This window comes from Rhea americana, unplaced genomic scaffold, assembly GCF_003343005.1.
Source record: "Rhea americana isolate MKP2758 unplaced genomic scaffold, rheAme1 scaffold_117, whole genome shotgun sequence".
NCBI classification, from domain to species: Eukaryota; Metazoa; Chordata; class Aves; order Rheiformes; family Rheidae; genus Rhea; species Rhea americana.
This window is the reverse complement of record NW_028185228.1, coordinates 1,378,791-1,392,648: the sequence shown is the minus strand read 5'-3', so window position 1 is coordinate 1,392,648 and position 13,858 is coordinate 1,378,791. Positions and strand designations below refer to the sequence as shown.

The following is a 13,858-nucleotide window of genomic DNA, read 5'->3' as shown; positions in this document are numbered from 1 at the left end:
GAGCAGCCTGGCGCGGATCCGCGCGGACCACGAGCGGGCTCTGCGGGAGGCCAAGGAGACGCTGCAGAAGCTGCCCGAGGAGATCCGCAGGGACATCCGCCAGGACAAGGAGAAACTTCTGCAGGACGCCCGCGGCAGGAAGGAGGCGGGAGCCCCCGGGCTGCCCCAGCGCCCCTTCCGCCAGCCCGCCGGCGCCGTGGGGCGGGAGCCCGCCGACCCCGCCGTCCGGCAGCGGAGGGACAAAATCAAAGAGGTGGGTGGCGGCGGCGTGGGGCGGCCCAGCCCGGCGGTGGGGGGAGTTGGGGAGCGGCCGCCCCGCAGCCCCGACGGCGCGGCCGCAGCCCCGGCGGCGGGCGCCGCTGCCCGCGGGAGCGGTCGCTGCCAGCTGTTGCGCCGAGCCCGGCGCCGTCCTGCGCCCTCAGTGCGGGATTTTAGGGGAGGGGGGTTGTGTGGTTTTTTTTTTCCTTTCCCACGCGCGGGCGCGTCGCGGTCCCGCTGGCGTTGGGGCTGTGGAGCGCTCTGGGAGGTGCGTCCGGGGAAGGGCGAAACGCCGCCGCTCGGGCTTTTAGCGGAAAGGCGCCTGAGCTGGAGCCCCTGGCCACGAACTCCGTGAGCCTCGCGCCCCTCGGTGCCGCACGGCCGGTCCCGAGGCCCCTCTCGAGCATTTCGGCGCAGAAACTCCCCGAAGTAAATGTAGGTGAGACTGTCGGGAGCGCGGCTGGGTAGGGTTCTTGGGGCAGAAGAAGAGTTTGCCCGATGCGTAGTTCAGTTTCCTGTCGTTGCTGGCTGTTTTATGTATCAAACTGACAACTTCAGGCGGCTGCGGGGATTAGGGTTTATGCATTAATAACTAGTGTATGTTTCCTGTTCTGCGGTGGTGGAAATGAGACAGGACGGAGGCTGAAACTCCTGCATGTTTCTGTGTTTGTGAAGCATCGTGAGCCTTATTTGGACCGACTTATTCTTATTTGCACGTTTGTACTGAGCAGTATGAAAAGTGAGCACTGAAATCACCCAAATGTCAAATAAGAAGCTCTCWCAAATCTCCAGTTGTGACCCGAGCTCTGGAGTCCTCTCATCGGGTTAACTACGCTAGCGAATTGTGCAGCACTCGTAAGCAATGAATGCCAATGCAAAGGTATTTTGAGGGGAGAAACTCTCAAGTGTGCATGTTTTAGACCGCATATTAAACGTATGCAGGGACAACTTACTCTTTTGTTTGTGGTCTCGCACAGCCTCCCTGRGGCATACAGAACAATTAAAAGCACCAATAAACTGGTTTTCCAGGGCTCTTGAATTGCCGTGCTAGTACTTAGAGCTAGTGTAGTGAGGCTCCAGACCTGATGTGCTGAATTCAGTASTATAAAACAGCTGGTGCTTTTCTAAGGAGGAAAGCTCAGATGCAACAAGTAAATAAGCTGGAGGAAGCAGGTAAAACTTAAGCATACCACTGATTTTGCTGTCTTAGCACTGTGCTGACTAGTCCAGTAGATACACATGTATGTGTGCATATATGTATGCTTGCGTGTGTGTCTGTGCATATACATACTTAYTTACATACATACCCTAGTATCTCTTAATTTTTTTCTCTCTCTTTCTATCCCATCACTCTTCTTTCTCCCCTGCTTCACCCTAGAAGCCACTGACAGTATAGCAGCCCCCCAAAGCAGATGTCTGGCAGTGTAAGCATAGGAAATGACAAAAGACTGAGATAGTTTTCAGATCTCTGTTTTCTTCATGTCTCAGTATGTTTCCCTCAATATTATTTCTGTTACTTCTGGGAATTTCCTTTCCTCTTGATTCAGTATCTGAACTTAACATACCGTTTACTTCATCGCTCTTGATTGGTTTGACCTTTTTTTTCTTCTTTGAGGAAAAAGCCGTGCTCTTTTTTTCCCCCAGTGTTAAAACAGTGTTTCCTATTCTGTATTAACTTGTTTTCTTAGCTGTCCATTGTTTCATATATTGCCATTTTTGTTGCTATTTTCGCTGTCTTTGCAATCCTCTGTCTACTTTCCCCCCGCCCCCCATTGTAGCTTTACTGGCAAACTCTAATCTATAGTGTTTTTAGAAATAGTTTTAAATTGTAACTTTTACAAGCATGAACTTTGTACTAAACTGTACATGCAGGCAAACCGAGGAAACTACCTGTTCAAGTTCCTGTCTTGTGCCTTGCATTTGCATGCTGGTGGTGCAAACTTCAAGAATCTGTTTGCTTCCATAGTCTCTTGAGTCTGGAATTTGAGTCTGAATTATATAACGTATGTTGTGTAATTAGGACTTAAATTTTGAATCTGTTCCTGTGGGTATTTCTGACAGAGGGAGCAGACTGCTTTAAAGGAAAAGAATGACAAGTATGGTTGCTCTGCCATCCGTTCCAGTCCTCAAAGAGCTCCATGTCTTCAAAGTGTTGGTGTAAAAGCAGAGGGGAGGAGAGAGCTTAGAGAGGTTTTGTTCATATACCATTATAAATTGTAAGCTGAATTAAGTGTTTAGAAGTCTAGTCAGTGCTAATATGGTGATATGGTTTGTGATTGATAACATGGATTATGATTATGATTTTATGCCATTTCTTGACTAAGTTTTGTTAAAAAACTTTTAGCTATTTTTCTGTGGCATACTTCTTGTAAAAACTGTGAAGCTTAGTATATTTCCCCCATTTCTTAAAAAAAAAAAGATATTGAACTTTATTTAGTATCGMGTATCACAAATGACTAGGAAAATAAGAAAGTTGCTGAAAGTCTAACAAGTGGGTGAAGTGGGGATGCAGAAAYGCGCAGCAGTGGAGATGGCATTGCTGCCACCGCTTACCCCTCTGTAAGACAGTGTCATTGCTCTGACTGCGTGTGCAGCAGCCGTGTACCTGCGAGGCCTCCGTGTCTGCCCCTGTCCTCTCCTGATGGATCAGGRGTGTAGGCCAGAGACTAGATACTGATGCGTGCTGTTATTTCTCTTCAGATGATGAATTGCCCACAGTCGYTGAAAGCGGATCTGGCAGTACTGCCTGCAATGAAGTTTGCCTGTTACTTCCTGTTATAAAACTGCTGTCAGTTGCTTGTGACTGTGCTATTTTTTTTTTTTTTAACTGGCTGACCTGATGTTGGCTGTACCGACTGTCTTCCTCAGGCCAAATGTTTCAGGAAGGTTTCAACAAAGTGGTACAGCTGCTTTCAAGCATATCGATGAAGAGTTGTGTTTTGTTAGTCCTTAAGCTCTTTAGGCAGGTTTAGTGATGCTCTGACATCTCCATGCCTTGGAGCAGCGTCTGAGTACCTGGAACTTCTCATGCTGGTCTCTGTTTTTGTGTCCTGCCTGGAGCCATGGACTTGATTGGGGAGGCGGTGGTTGGTATTCCCCTTTTGTCACTCACTGTCAYTGACTTGAGAGACTAGAGGACTCTTCCTTCGAGCAAGTGCCTCCCGTGATATCTGTTCCCCATCCGTAGAAAGGAGGCATGGAAGGAAATGGAGACTCTGATAACATTTTTGCATGCATGAGTGGAACCGTCTCTGCTGTTGTCCAGCCATAACCAACAGTGTAATCAGAAATAACACCAGGGATGACTTGCAAGTACGTAGGTAGTATGAAAAAAGGGGCAGCTTGATGTGAACTAAAGCAGTGATTAGTAGAGGACAGAGATAGTGGGGATAGGCTAGTGAGGCAGGAGATGCACTGTTTCAATTAGGGAAGTCTGATTTTGAATCTTTTTAAAATCCARTCCCTCTCTCTTGAAAAGGAAAAAAATTGTGATTGAATTATTTAGGTGTTAGAAAAATAACAAAAACTGAACCCTTTCATTTCAGAGAAAAGAACTTGAAAAGGACGAATGAGCTAGCTCAGGTACTAGAAGCAATATAATCACATTAGTGCAGCACTCTGCTCAGGCTAATTAATCCTGCTGAATAGCTAGCTATTGGTGCTGGTGGAGCACCATACTAATACAGCTGGGCTGCTCTTGAACTGGATAGCAAGCTTGGATACGCTACACATCAGTGTATGGTGCTGTTCAGACATGTCCTCAGGATAAAAGCATCCTTGGAAAGCTGGGATCCAGTGGCCTAAGATATATGATCATGCTCTCTGTTCCTTCCAGCACTCCAATTGCTTCCACAATACTCAACCATTGCAGTCAACTAAGTAGAGGTCCCAGARGGGAGAGTTTTATTCACTAATTCGGCTGTTATTTCTGAGCATCAGTCCTTTGAGCTGGACAGTGCAGCAGTCCTGAGGCAGCAAAACAGATTCAGCAGCTGAAAGTTACCTCATGATATCTTTAAAGCGAGAACCCRATTGAGGTTGCATTAGCAGCACGAATTCTGAAGCTTCCTGCATGCTTGTTTTGTTTGTTTAGTTTCAGCATTACTCGTTTTCTGTGGCAGTTTMATTGGAAATCATTGGATTAAGCAAGAAGTCTTTGTAATGCTGCAGGGAAGTTCAGAAATATCTGGGGAGGGTGTGGGGGGAACCACCGCAGAATGCTTATGAGCGTAAAAGTGAATGAATAATATTAGCTCTCTGTTTTTCATCATGCACTTGACCTAGCAGCACTGGGGTATGATTGGAACTCCCCGATAATAGGGAGGAGTGATGGTAGAATTGCATGGCGTAGCTCACCTCTGAAAAGGGGCCATTGGCCCCATTTTCCTTCCTACACCCTCCTGCTACTTGCTCTCCTGTTTGCTGGTATGCTGGTGCTGCTGGGCTGGGAGGTCTCATGGACAGTGGGGGTGTGAAGAACAGGACTTTTTGATGATTCCCCTGGAGCCACCTGTAAAGCTGATGCAGTTCACTAAACCAGTGGAAAAGTAACAGAACAAAAAAGRTTCAATAGTTCTGTATAAAGTTGGTGAGTCAAAGTGGTTAATGGAAGGGTCCACTCAGTGCTTGTTCTGGCTGTAGTGGGGGAGCCGTACTGTATGGAGGAAGCAGGTGGAAGGAGAAAGAGGAACAAACCCCTTCCTTTCAGGAGGAAAGGAGGAAGTTGTCCAAGTAGCTGATCTGACCTACCTTCACCCTTAAATTTGAATCTCCACAGCATGACATTTGCAGAGTGAAGGTTCACTCTGCTGTGGTGACCTTCTGTGGCAGGCAGGAGCACTGCACTTCAGAAGGCTGCTGCCTCCCAACTCCTTTTCTCAAAACACAGAATGGGGGAAAAAATACTGTAGCAGTACTTAGTGAAAYCTGGGAGTCCCTTTACTAGGATTCACAGTGCTTTTATTGCAAGGAAGATTGTGAGGCCCCTGTAGGATGAGAAGAGTTTGAAAAGGATGCTGTGCACCTATTGAGTGGTTCCCAGTCTCAAATGCATGTTCACTGATGGTATATTTCTTTAAGAATAAGATGCAATTAAAGGAAGTAATGTAATGAGTTAGCAAGGTAGTGATTCCTGGAAATATGTTGATGATGCAATGTAATTTTTCTTTTTAAGTTTTCTCAGTGTACTTTCTGACCTTAATGTCAACATCTTGTAGCTGTCATCCAGTTTCTCAAAGGAGTTCAAAATGAAGTTTAAATGAACCTTGTCTTTGTTTTTTTTTTTTTTATTTCAACCCTTTATTTACCTGTTATCTGTAATGTTTTCTTATCTGCTAGTTGAGTTTGAAGGTTTCACAGTGCCTTCCTTCCTGAAAAATATTACTGATGTATTTCTGTTTTTGTTTTTAATAATGGTTTTAAAAAAGACTAAGGAGGTGAGTTAGGTGCGTAAATAAAATGGTATCTTATATGCCTAAGTTATTGAGGTGATCCTTAGGGGGCTTGTAGACATTCTCCTAGGCTTTGCTGGAAGGTCTGTGCTCATGTCAAGTGGCAGCTGGAGGTGGGGTAGGATATCTTATAGCATCTAAAATGTCACAAAATGATATGTTAAACTGCTTGCTTAGGGATAATGACAAGGAAAGATGCAGAGAATCTTCATCTAAGTAATGGAGACTACRATGCAGGGACTCCCTTACGCAGATCTCTGGGCTCTGGCATTTGCCAGACCCTTTGCAGAGCCAGTTCAACCCACCAGCCCGATAGAAAGCTACCCACCTGCCCACCCACGCTGACGTTGGGTTCACTGCCTGGCAGGGTCGGGAGGCAACCTGGTTCTGTGGTGCACAAGGGGAGCAGTCGACCACGCTAGGCTGGTACGTTTGGAAGCAGCTGCAAAGTGGAGGCTGCGKTGGAGAGTGGGACTGGGGCTTCTTTTGCCATGAGACACCAGAGAGCCTCAGTGAYGGGACAGTTGGCTGCAGTGGCAGTGGAGAGCCATTGCCAAAGCAGTGTCCCATCTGCTTCCTGGTGCYCTCTTTTCTGGGAGCCCCTTGTTTCAGGTGAGTTGCTTGGGCTGTTTGCCATGTCCTCTCCATTTTTTGAGGACCTGGCAGCCTCAATCAACTGACTTGAAGTTTCTGACAGATAGGCAAAATGCCTGTYTCGCTTGAACCTCCGTCATGAGATGGATGAATATCTCAGCCTGTGACAGCGTGCACATTTGACAGGAATATGCAACTTTGGCACTCGGGTGAGTTCCCATGGCTAGTTCATGTTGTCAGCCTTTACGAGCTCTCTGTGAGCTGAATAAAAGCAATATTTCCTTTTTTATATAAAGGAATATGTTCATGCTTGGTCTACGTTCTCAACAGGTAAATTTGCCAAAACTAACTGAACGACATGTAACTGGATCCTCTAGAACAGAGAGGAAAACGTTCGCTGGAAAGCATCTGGCTTTCAAAAAAAAAAAAAAATCAAGCGCACAGTTTATTCTTTAACTGAAAACTGTGTGCACATTTTAGGTAGAGGCAAAACCTAAGTTCCAGACACACAAGACTCTTTTGGTGAAAATTAAACAAGGTGATGAAAAGGGGTGAGGTAAAGCTTAAAGTGGAACRTCTCCTGTATTTTGGTGCAAGTTAGATTCTCATGGTGGTAATCTTGTATTTAATATTTATCTAGCAGCCTATGACAGGCAGTTAGCTTAGGGAAATGGAGTRAATCATAATGGTGCTGAATACAACTGCTTAAGGCTGTAGGTTTATGCCTCAGGCAAACTGAAGCAGAAAAATTCCACCTATTTATTAAAATCTACTAGTAGGGCAGAAAAATGTCCCTCATCCAGAGGAAAAATGCTAGCATGGCAGATAGGCAGGCAGCTTTTTTTGTGTGTTAGTGAAGGCATGGAATTGTGAAAGCAAATCATGGATGGATGGGAGACAGCACTTCTCATGAAAGATAATTAACTTCATTATGTTAGCACCTGTATGACTGCTGGACAGATGCACTTTCCCTGGAAGCTCCCTGAAACATACTCAGGAATTCCTAGGGCCCCCTATGTTCGCCTCCTGGAAGTGTTGCTTGCAGAGCCAGCATTGACACAGATTTCTGCGGTTTTCATCTTTAAATAGAATGCCTTAGCGTGCAATAACGTACATCTTTCTAACTTACTTGGCAGAACAACATTCTAATACTTCGAGAAAGTGGCTTTCATTCRGTGCTCGCTGCCATCTACCAGGGCGGCACTTCTCTGGCAATAGGCTGTAGCCTAAGGTAGCACAATAATGATAAAACATTCTGGTACTGTGCATTTCTAATAACAAACTGCACTATTAACGTATGTTTTAGACATTTGGTTTTGAGAAACTTTGTGGTTATTTCTAAGTAATTTCTAGAACTGCCATTGTAAGCTTGCAKAAAGTAATTATATAGGTGGGCCTATGAATTAAGCAACATGGGCAATGTACCAAGTACTTGATATACTGGATCCTTTTTGTGTGTGTGAATACTTTCTTTATGCAAAAAATGAGGGGGTTTTTAAGTATCTGATGAAAAGAATGCATGCATACTTGTAAGAAGTCTCTASCCTCTTCTTTTTCCATGACTGCTTATAACCAGACTTGCAAATCTCTCATGAAAACATAATTGGTGATGAATAAAGCACGTGTTTACCTGAAACAGATTAAATGAAACCCTGTTCACAGAGCTGTGTTACAACAGTTACTGTCGTAATAGAGTACTTGGCACCCTTTCCCATAGCATTCAGAAGACTTTAGCACTGCGAGAAAGTAGTGTGTTTCTCCAGAGGTGAGCGGGGTCTAGCGACTCGGGCGAGATCGTACCGTGCATCAGCGGCAGGGTTAAGAATAGGCCTTGATTACCTGGCTCCGGTTAAATTGCTCTGCGCTGAGCCGAGGGCTGTTGCTGCGGGCTACGTGAAGGCTCTTACCCGCTCTTTGCTCCTGTCTGGTGCGAGTCTCTTGCTCGGGCATGTCAGCTCRCTGGGGTTGATCTAAGCCTGGGTTTTGGAGCGCGGTTCAAGACCACGCATGGGCAGCTGTGGTCTGCTGCTGAACTACTGTTAATCAGCCTGGTTATTCCAGGGACAGACTGAGCCTGAGACGCCTCGATTCTGTGTTTAGGCCACCAGGTTAAGCATTTTAAACAGTCCTGGAAATCAAATGCTCTGGTCTAGTGCTGTTTGGAGGGAAAGCAAGTGGGGTCATAAGCCTGCAGCCTTGCCTTTCTTGCATCTTGAAATGTTCCGTGTGAGCGCAGTTATAACCAAAGAATGCTTGTATGAAATAACATGACAGCCTGCTATAATTCACCTCAGTAAGCTGACCGGATTTTATAGCTAGTGTTTATGAACATACAGGTATTGCTCGTTCTGATGCCTCTAACTTTAAAAGCTTTCCAAACAGATTGGGTGAGCACATAACCTGCTATTGCGTTCTTAAAACTGTTAAACATCCGCAGCGCTTGTGGGAGCACTGAGATACGCAGTCTCTTATGCAAAGGTAAATGCAAGTGTAAAACCTACTTTCATTTGTCCTCCCACTCTCTCTTGGAAACTGTACATGCCTTGGCATGTATATTGTTTAAGAAGTAAAGCAAGTGGATGGAAGTCTGACTTCTAAGAAACTTGGCCCCTTTGTTTAAACATGAAGCTCTGATAAAGTAAGAAAAGACGTGAAAATCAAAAGAGATGGGGAAGGCCAAAAGATGCTGTACCAGGAATGAGCTAATAATTTTGGAAYATCTGGCTATTAAAAGACTTCCTGTGTGCTTTTAAAAAATTCTCTCATAAGAATCGACTTTTTTCTCTGATACTGGGTAGGAGCAGAAGTTGCAGTTTTTRTGTAAAAACATGCTTTCTTGAAGTTCTCATGTGACAGTATGTATTGGTTGCATTTATATTACAGGCAGTATTATGTTTCATCCATAAGATTAMAGTAGAAAGGAAAGAGAAGGAAGGAACAGTATCTGATGCTTTTTTTCCAGAAATTTACATAATCTAACTTGTGTAAGGGTGATCTTATTGCTTGGCAACATGAAACATCTATTTCAATTATTTATTCAGAGTGCACTTTTAAAACATTCTAATAAAATTGTATTAGACCAGTATGGCTTGCTGCTTTAATTAGCATTCAGACCACTGTGAGGTGCCTTTTGTTCTATGTATTTATTTTTAATATATCTGCATATTTTCCTTTTGCTTAGCTCCTTGCATAAAAAACATCTTTTGTTCAGGGACTGCTTTTTTTTTCCTAAGGAAATAGGAAGTAGCTTGTGTAAAAGAATACCAAGATTTTTAAAAAAATTGCTTTGGAAGAGTAATGCTTAAGAAGATAGCAATTTTACTATCCTCTGCTATGCACAGACAAATGCAAACCCAGCCTTTAACTCTACTGTCAGTTTTCTCACTGCCTTTGAGTACTGACATCTGTTGGTGCCCTGAATGGTGATACTYGGAATAAAGCTTTGCCCATACTGCTGTCTGTAGGGAAATCTGCTGCTTGTTACTGTGGTTGTAGTTCTCCACCCATCTGTGATTCTGAGAACTGCACTCCAAAATTTGTCTAGGGCCTAAATAGTCACACTAGAGTCTTTAAACTAGAGCTTAAAGAAGAGAAATAGATATTAATAACTTGGAGGGACTGATATCCTCCCTCCCCTCCATCATGTAACAGAAAACCTAATGATCACTTAGAGAGCAGGAGAGTTATAACCATGATGTATTTAAAAAGTCATAACGCTTCAAAGCTGTGTGCTGCTTGCTTTGTTCCGGTGAGGTTGTCTGAAGAGCCACCATGGAAAAAACTGCACTGTGTAATGCCAGACTGCAAGTTGAGTGATATTTTTGTGTCTTACTCAGTAGTGCTCTAGAGCAAGCATGAAGCACGGCACTGAACCAGAACTGGATCTTCATAGAAATGTTTGTGATCTTGCCAAGGGCTAAGGTGCCGTCACAGATCAAAAAGGGCRTTTCAGAAAACAGCCTTTCTGAAGAAAAGCCCTTAAGCCTCTTCGTGCAGTTTCTTTAAAAATTCACCGTATTTGTGTGTGCACAYGAAGGRGTGTGTRTATGTGTGTGTGTACATATATATATAGAGAGAGGAGAGATGTTTTTGTATCTCTCTGTATAAAGATGTTTAACATTAGAGCCAAATACTTTGTGCATCTGGTAGAGGATGAATTCTCTTGTCTGTCCCGGTCTGTCCCTAAGGATGTAGTTTGAGTGCAAGCTCTGATCTGAATAAGTACCGTGAATAAAGTCAGGGGCATTGACTTTACAAATAGTCATCTAAATTGAAAAGGTAATTATATATATGCTGCAGGCAAAATCCAGAGCATTGGGATGAAGCAAAGAAATTCTTGAATTTCAGCAGTTATCAGTTTTACATAGATTATTTTGTTATACGTATCTAAACCTTGAAAAAGTAGATGCTCTGCAGAAAAGTTTTCAGACTTCACAGGAAGCACGGTTTTATTATGCAGCCTGATCATCTCAAAACATTACGGAAGTATGGTTGGTCTGCATTAATGTGTGCTGGAGTTTTGTTTGTTCTTTCCCATAAGCTTCTACTTACCATATAATTTTGTTGTTGAGAGAGAGAGCGCAATCCAGACTCACTTAATGATTTTTCTAGTCTGCGTAGAGAGAAAGCAATCTTCAGTCAGCTTGAAGATCCCACATATTATATGGTAATCAAGATGGTTACTGACTGAAAAAGTAGTTTTGTTGCCTTTCTTAGATCCTGCTTGCTGTGAAGAAAGATGTTCCAAATTTTATCTTTTTAATCATTAAATACACYAGTTTTATGAAGTGTAGGGGTTCCTGTTTCAAACTGTTCTCATTTCTGTAGAGGCTGAATTTTACTTTTTACACTTGCAGCTTTTTATTTTGATATTAATTCCTGAAAAGAAGTTGCCTGSAGACATGATTATTTGAACCCTGTAATGAGATTGCCATGTTTTTTCCATGTGGAGGGCAAATATTACCCAGAATAGTAATTATTATAGAATACATCACAAGTACATAGAGCTATATTAATAATGTCGTGTAATGTCATCATTTAAGAAAATCGTAAAGATTTAAATTGGAAGGGACCTCTGGAGACATGTGCTCAGTTTCTTGCTCAGAGCAGTACTGACTTCAAAATAATATCAGGTTGCTCAGAAACTTGTGCARTCAAATTTGGGAAATCTCCAAAGATGGAGATTTGGCACCCTCTCTGGACAAACCTATTCCTGTCTCTAAAGACCTTATGTTTTTTTTTTAATTGTTATTACTGTAGCTAGTTTGAATTTCTCTTGCTGCAACTTGTCACCATTGTCTCTTCTTTTACTGTGCACTACTAAGATGATCTTSACTCCTTCTTCTCTGTATACAACCGTTAGGTAGGTAAGACAGTAAATAAACTCTCCCCCCCGCCTTCCCATTCGTCATCTCCAGTTTGAGCAAACCCAGCTCTGTCAGCCTTTCCTCATGTTCTTCTTTACTTCACGCCCCCCCCACCCCACCCCGCCAAATCTCTATGTTGGTGTACCAGGGAGCGCAAAACCGAGAACRACACTCTGTTTGAGGCCCCGGGAATGTCAAGCAGAAGGTCTTAATCATTTCCCTTGACAAATGGGCACACTTGCTAATGAAGCCCACTATATAGCTGGTCTTCATCACTGCAAGGATGCTTTGCTGACCTGTGTTCAGCCAGTTGTCCAGCAGAACCCCTAGCTGCAAAGCTGCTTTCCAGCCAGTAATTTCCCAGTGTGTATTTGTGCAATGGATTATGCTATGCCAGGTATAAGATTTTGTGTTTGCTGAGCTTCATGAGGCTTGTCAGCCCACCGCAGCAGCTTGTTGATGCCCTTGGAGCAGGAGCYCTGCTCTCCAGCTTCCCAATTGCTGTCCTATTTTTGGCATTATCCTTAAACTTGGTGTGTTGTCTTCCGTTGYCCAGATCTGCCTGAGAGGAATGTCACTCGTAACTGGCCACTTAGTTTACTTTGGCTGATTTACCATTGCTTTTTGAGCTTGGCAGACCAGCCAGTTTTTCACTGACCCTGTTGATCACCCATTTAGTCCATGCCTCTCTGCTTTGGCCACAATAGTGCTTAAGGGGGGCTGTGTCAAAAACTATGCTAAAGTCATGGTAAACAATATGTGCTGCTCTTTCCTCATCCACAGAGCCAATTGCTTCATCATAAAAAGTAATTGAGTTGATTGAGCACAGTTTGCCTTTGGGAATCGTGCTTGCTGTTTGCAAAGATGTTTTTGTCCTTCATGTCCCAAGAAATAGCTTCAAGGAGGATTTGCTCCATATTCTTTCCAGGGGTTGGGATAAGGTTGACGAGCCTGTAGTTCCCTGAGGCTAGCACCTCTTCCCAGCAAGTTCTGCTGCTCTGCCTCAAGAGCATGCCTTGCTGGTAGACCAAAGAAAAAAAGAAATTAAGCTCTCAATCTTAATGTGTTTTGTCACTAGTTTGCCCTGCTTGTTCAGCAACAGGTCCCTGTTTTCTTAAGTCTTCTTTCTGCTGCCAAGGTACCTGTAGAGACCCTTCCTGTCCCACAGTGGTTTCCAGCTGAGCATCYCCTCACCTGGACTTCTACCTCTGCCCATTCTCTTGCTCCCTTCTCTCAGGTGCTTCCCATCCTGCCAGGGACCTGCTTGTTGTCCTATGCGTCGAGATGGACCCTGCTTGCCCCTAAAGGCTGACCAGCTCTCCTGAGCTCCTTTGTTGTGTTTAGTCTCTGGACAAGCTAGGTTTGCTCACCTGAAGTGCAGGGTCTATTACTTGCCTTCTTCACTTCCTCCAGGATCTAAAGCTCTCCTGTCCAGCATGTAAATGGGCTGATTTACTACAGCTTGTGGTTTAGACAGTTTTCTTTCATAAACTAGTTGTTCTGAAGTAAGCTTTTATTATTGGAAGTGGGGCAGCGGAGGAAAATGACTTGTGGCCTTTTTTGACTCCTTTGTATCTGTGCTACATTTCTCAGTTTCATTTTTTGGGCATAGTAGGTAGCTGGACATGAGCTCTGATATTTTGAATTTCTTTTAAAAATAAGAAAATGTTTACCGAACAAACAGGTATAGATAACATACGGAATTTTGAGACTGCTTACTTTATCTATAAGCATTCAAAATGAGCAAAAAAAAATTAGGACTGGCTTACAAACCTGTTTTTTCATAAACTTGCACCTGTTGTATGACTTATTGTCTGKTTTGTTGTAAAGATATTTACAGTAAGATTGTACTATATCACAGTACATTACTAATTCTCTTGACACCATATATCACAATGAAGTCTGGCTTTTCTAGAAACTTGGTTTTGAAAATGAAGTCTGTCTTTATAGTGTCTGGTGTTCACTGTCCAAAATCACTGGTCACTTCCAAAAACATAGGCTTCCAGTATTGTAGTGATAAATGAGCAACCTTTCAATTTGACATAACTGTTTTGATTTTGTGATGAGAGAAACTAAGTTTTTTCTAGCTAAGGCAGTGACTATATCATCTTCCTGTTGTGCCAACTTTTGATCCTTTGTTATGGGAACAGTGACCACCCATAATTTTTATTTGTCATTTAAAGCAAAATA

At 43.4% G+C, this 13,858-nt stretch overlaps 1 protein-coding gene across 1 annotated transcript in view; it reads left to right on the top strand.

Moving 5' to 3' along the window:
* MAN1A1 (mannosidase alpha class 1A member 1) overlaps positions 1 to 13,858 on the top strand; it is a 164,039-nt gene that overhangs the window by 18,067 nt on the left and 132,114 nt on the right. The window contains exon 2 of the mRNA XM_085318760.1: positions 7 to 253. Coding sequence (XP_085174886.1) covers positions 7 to 253 — 247 coding nt within the window. The remainder of the gene's footprint in view (positions 1 to 6; positions 254 to 13,858) is intronic.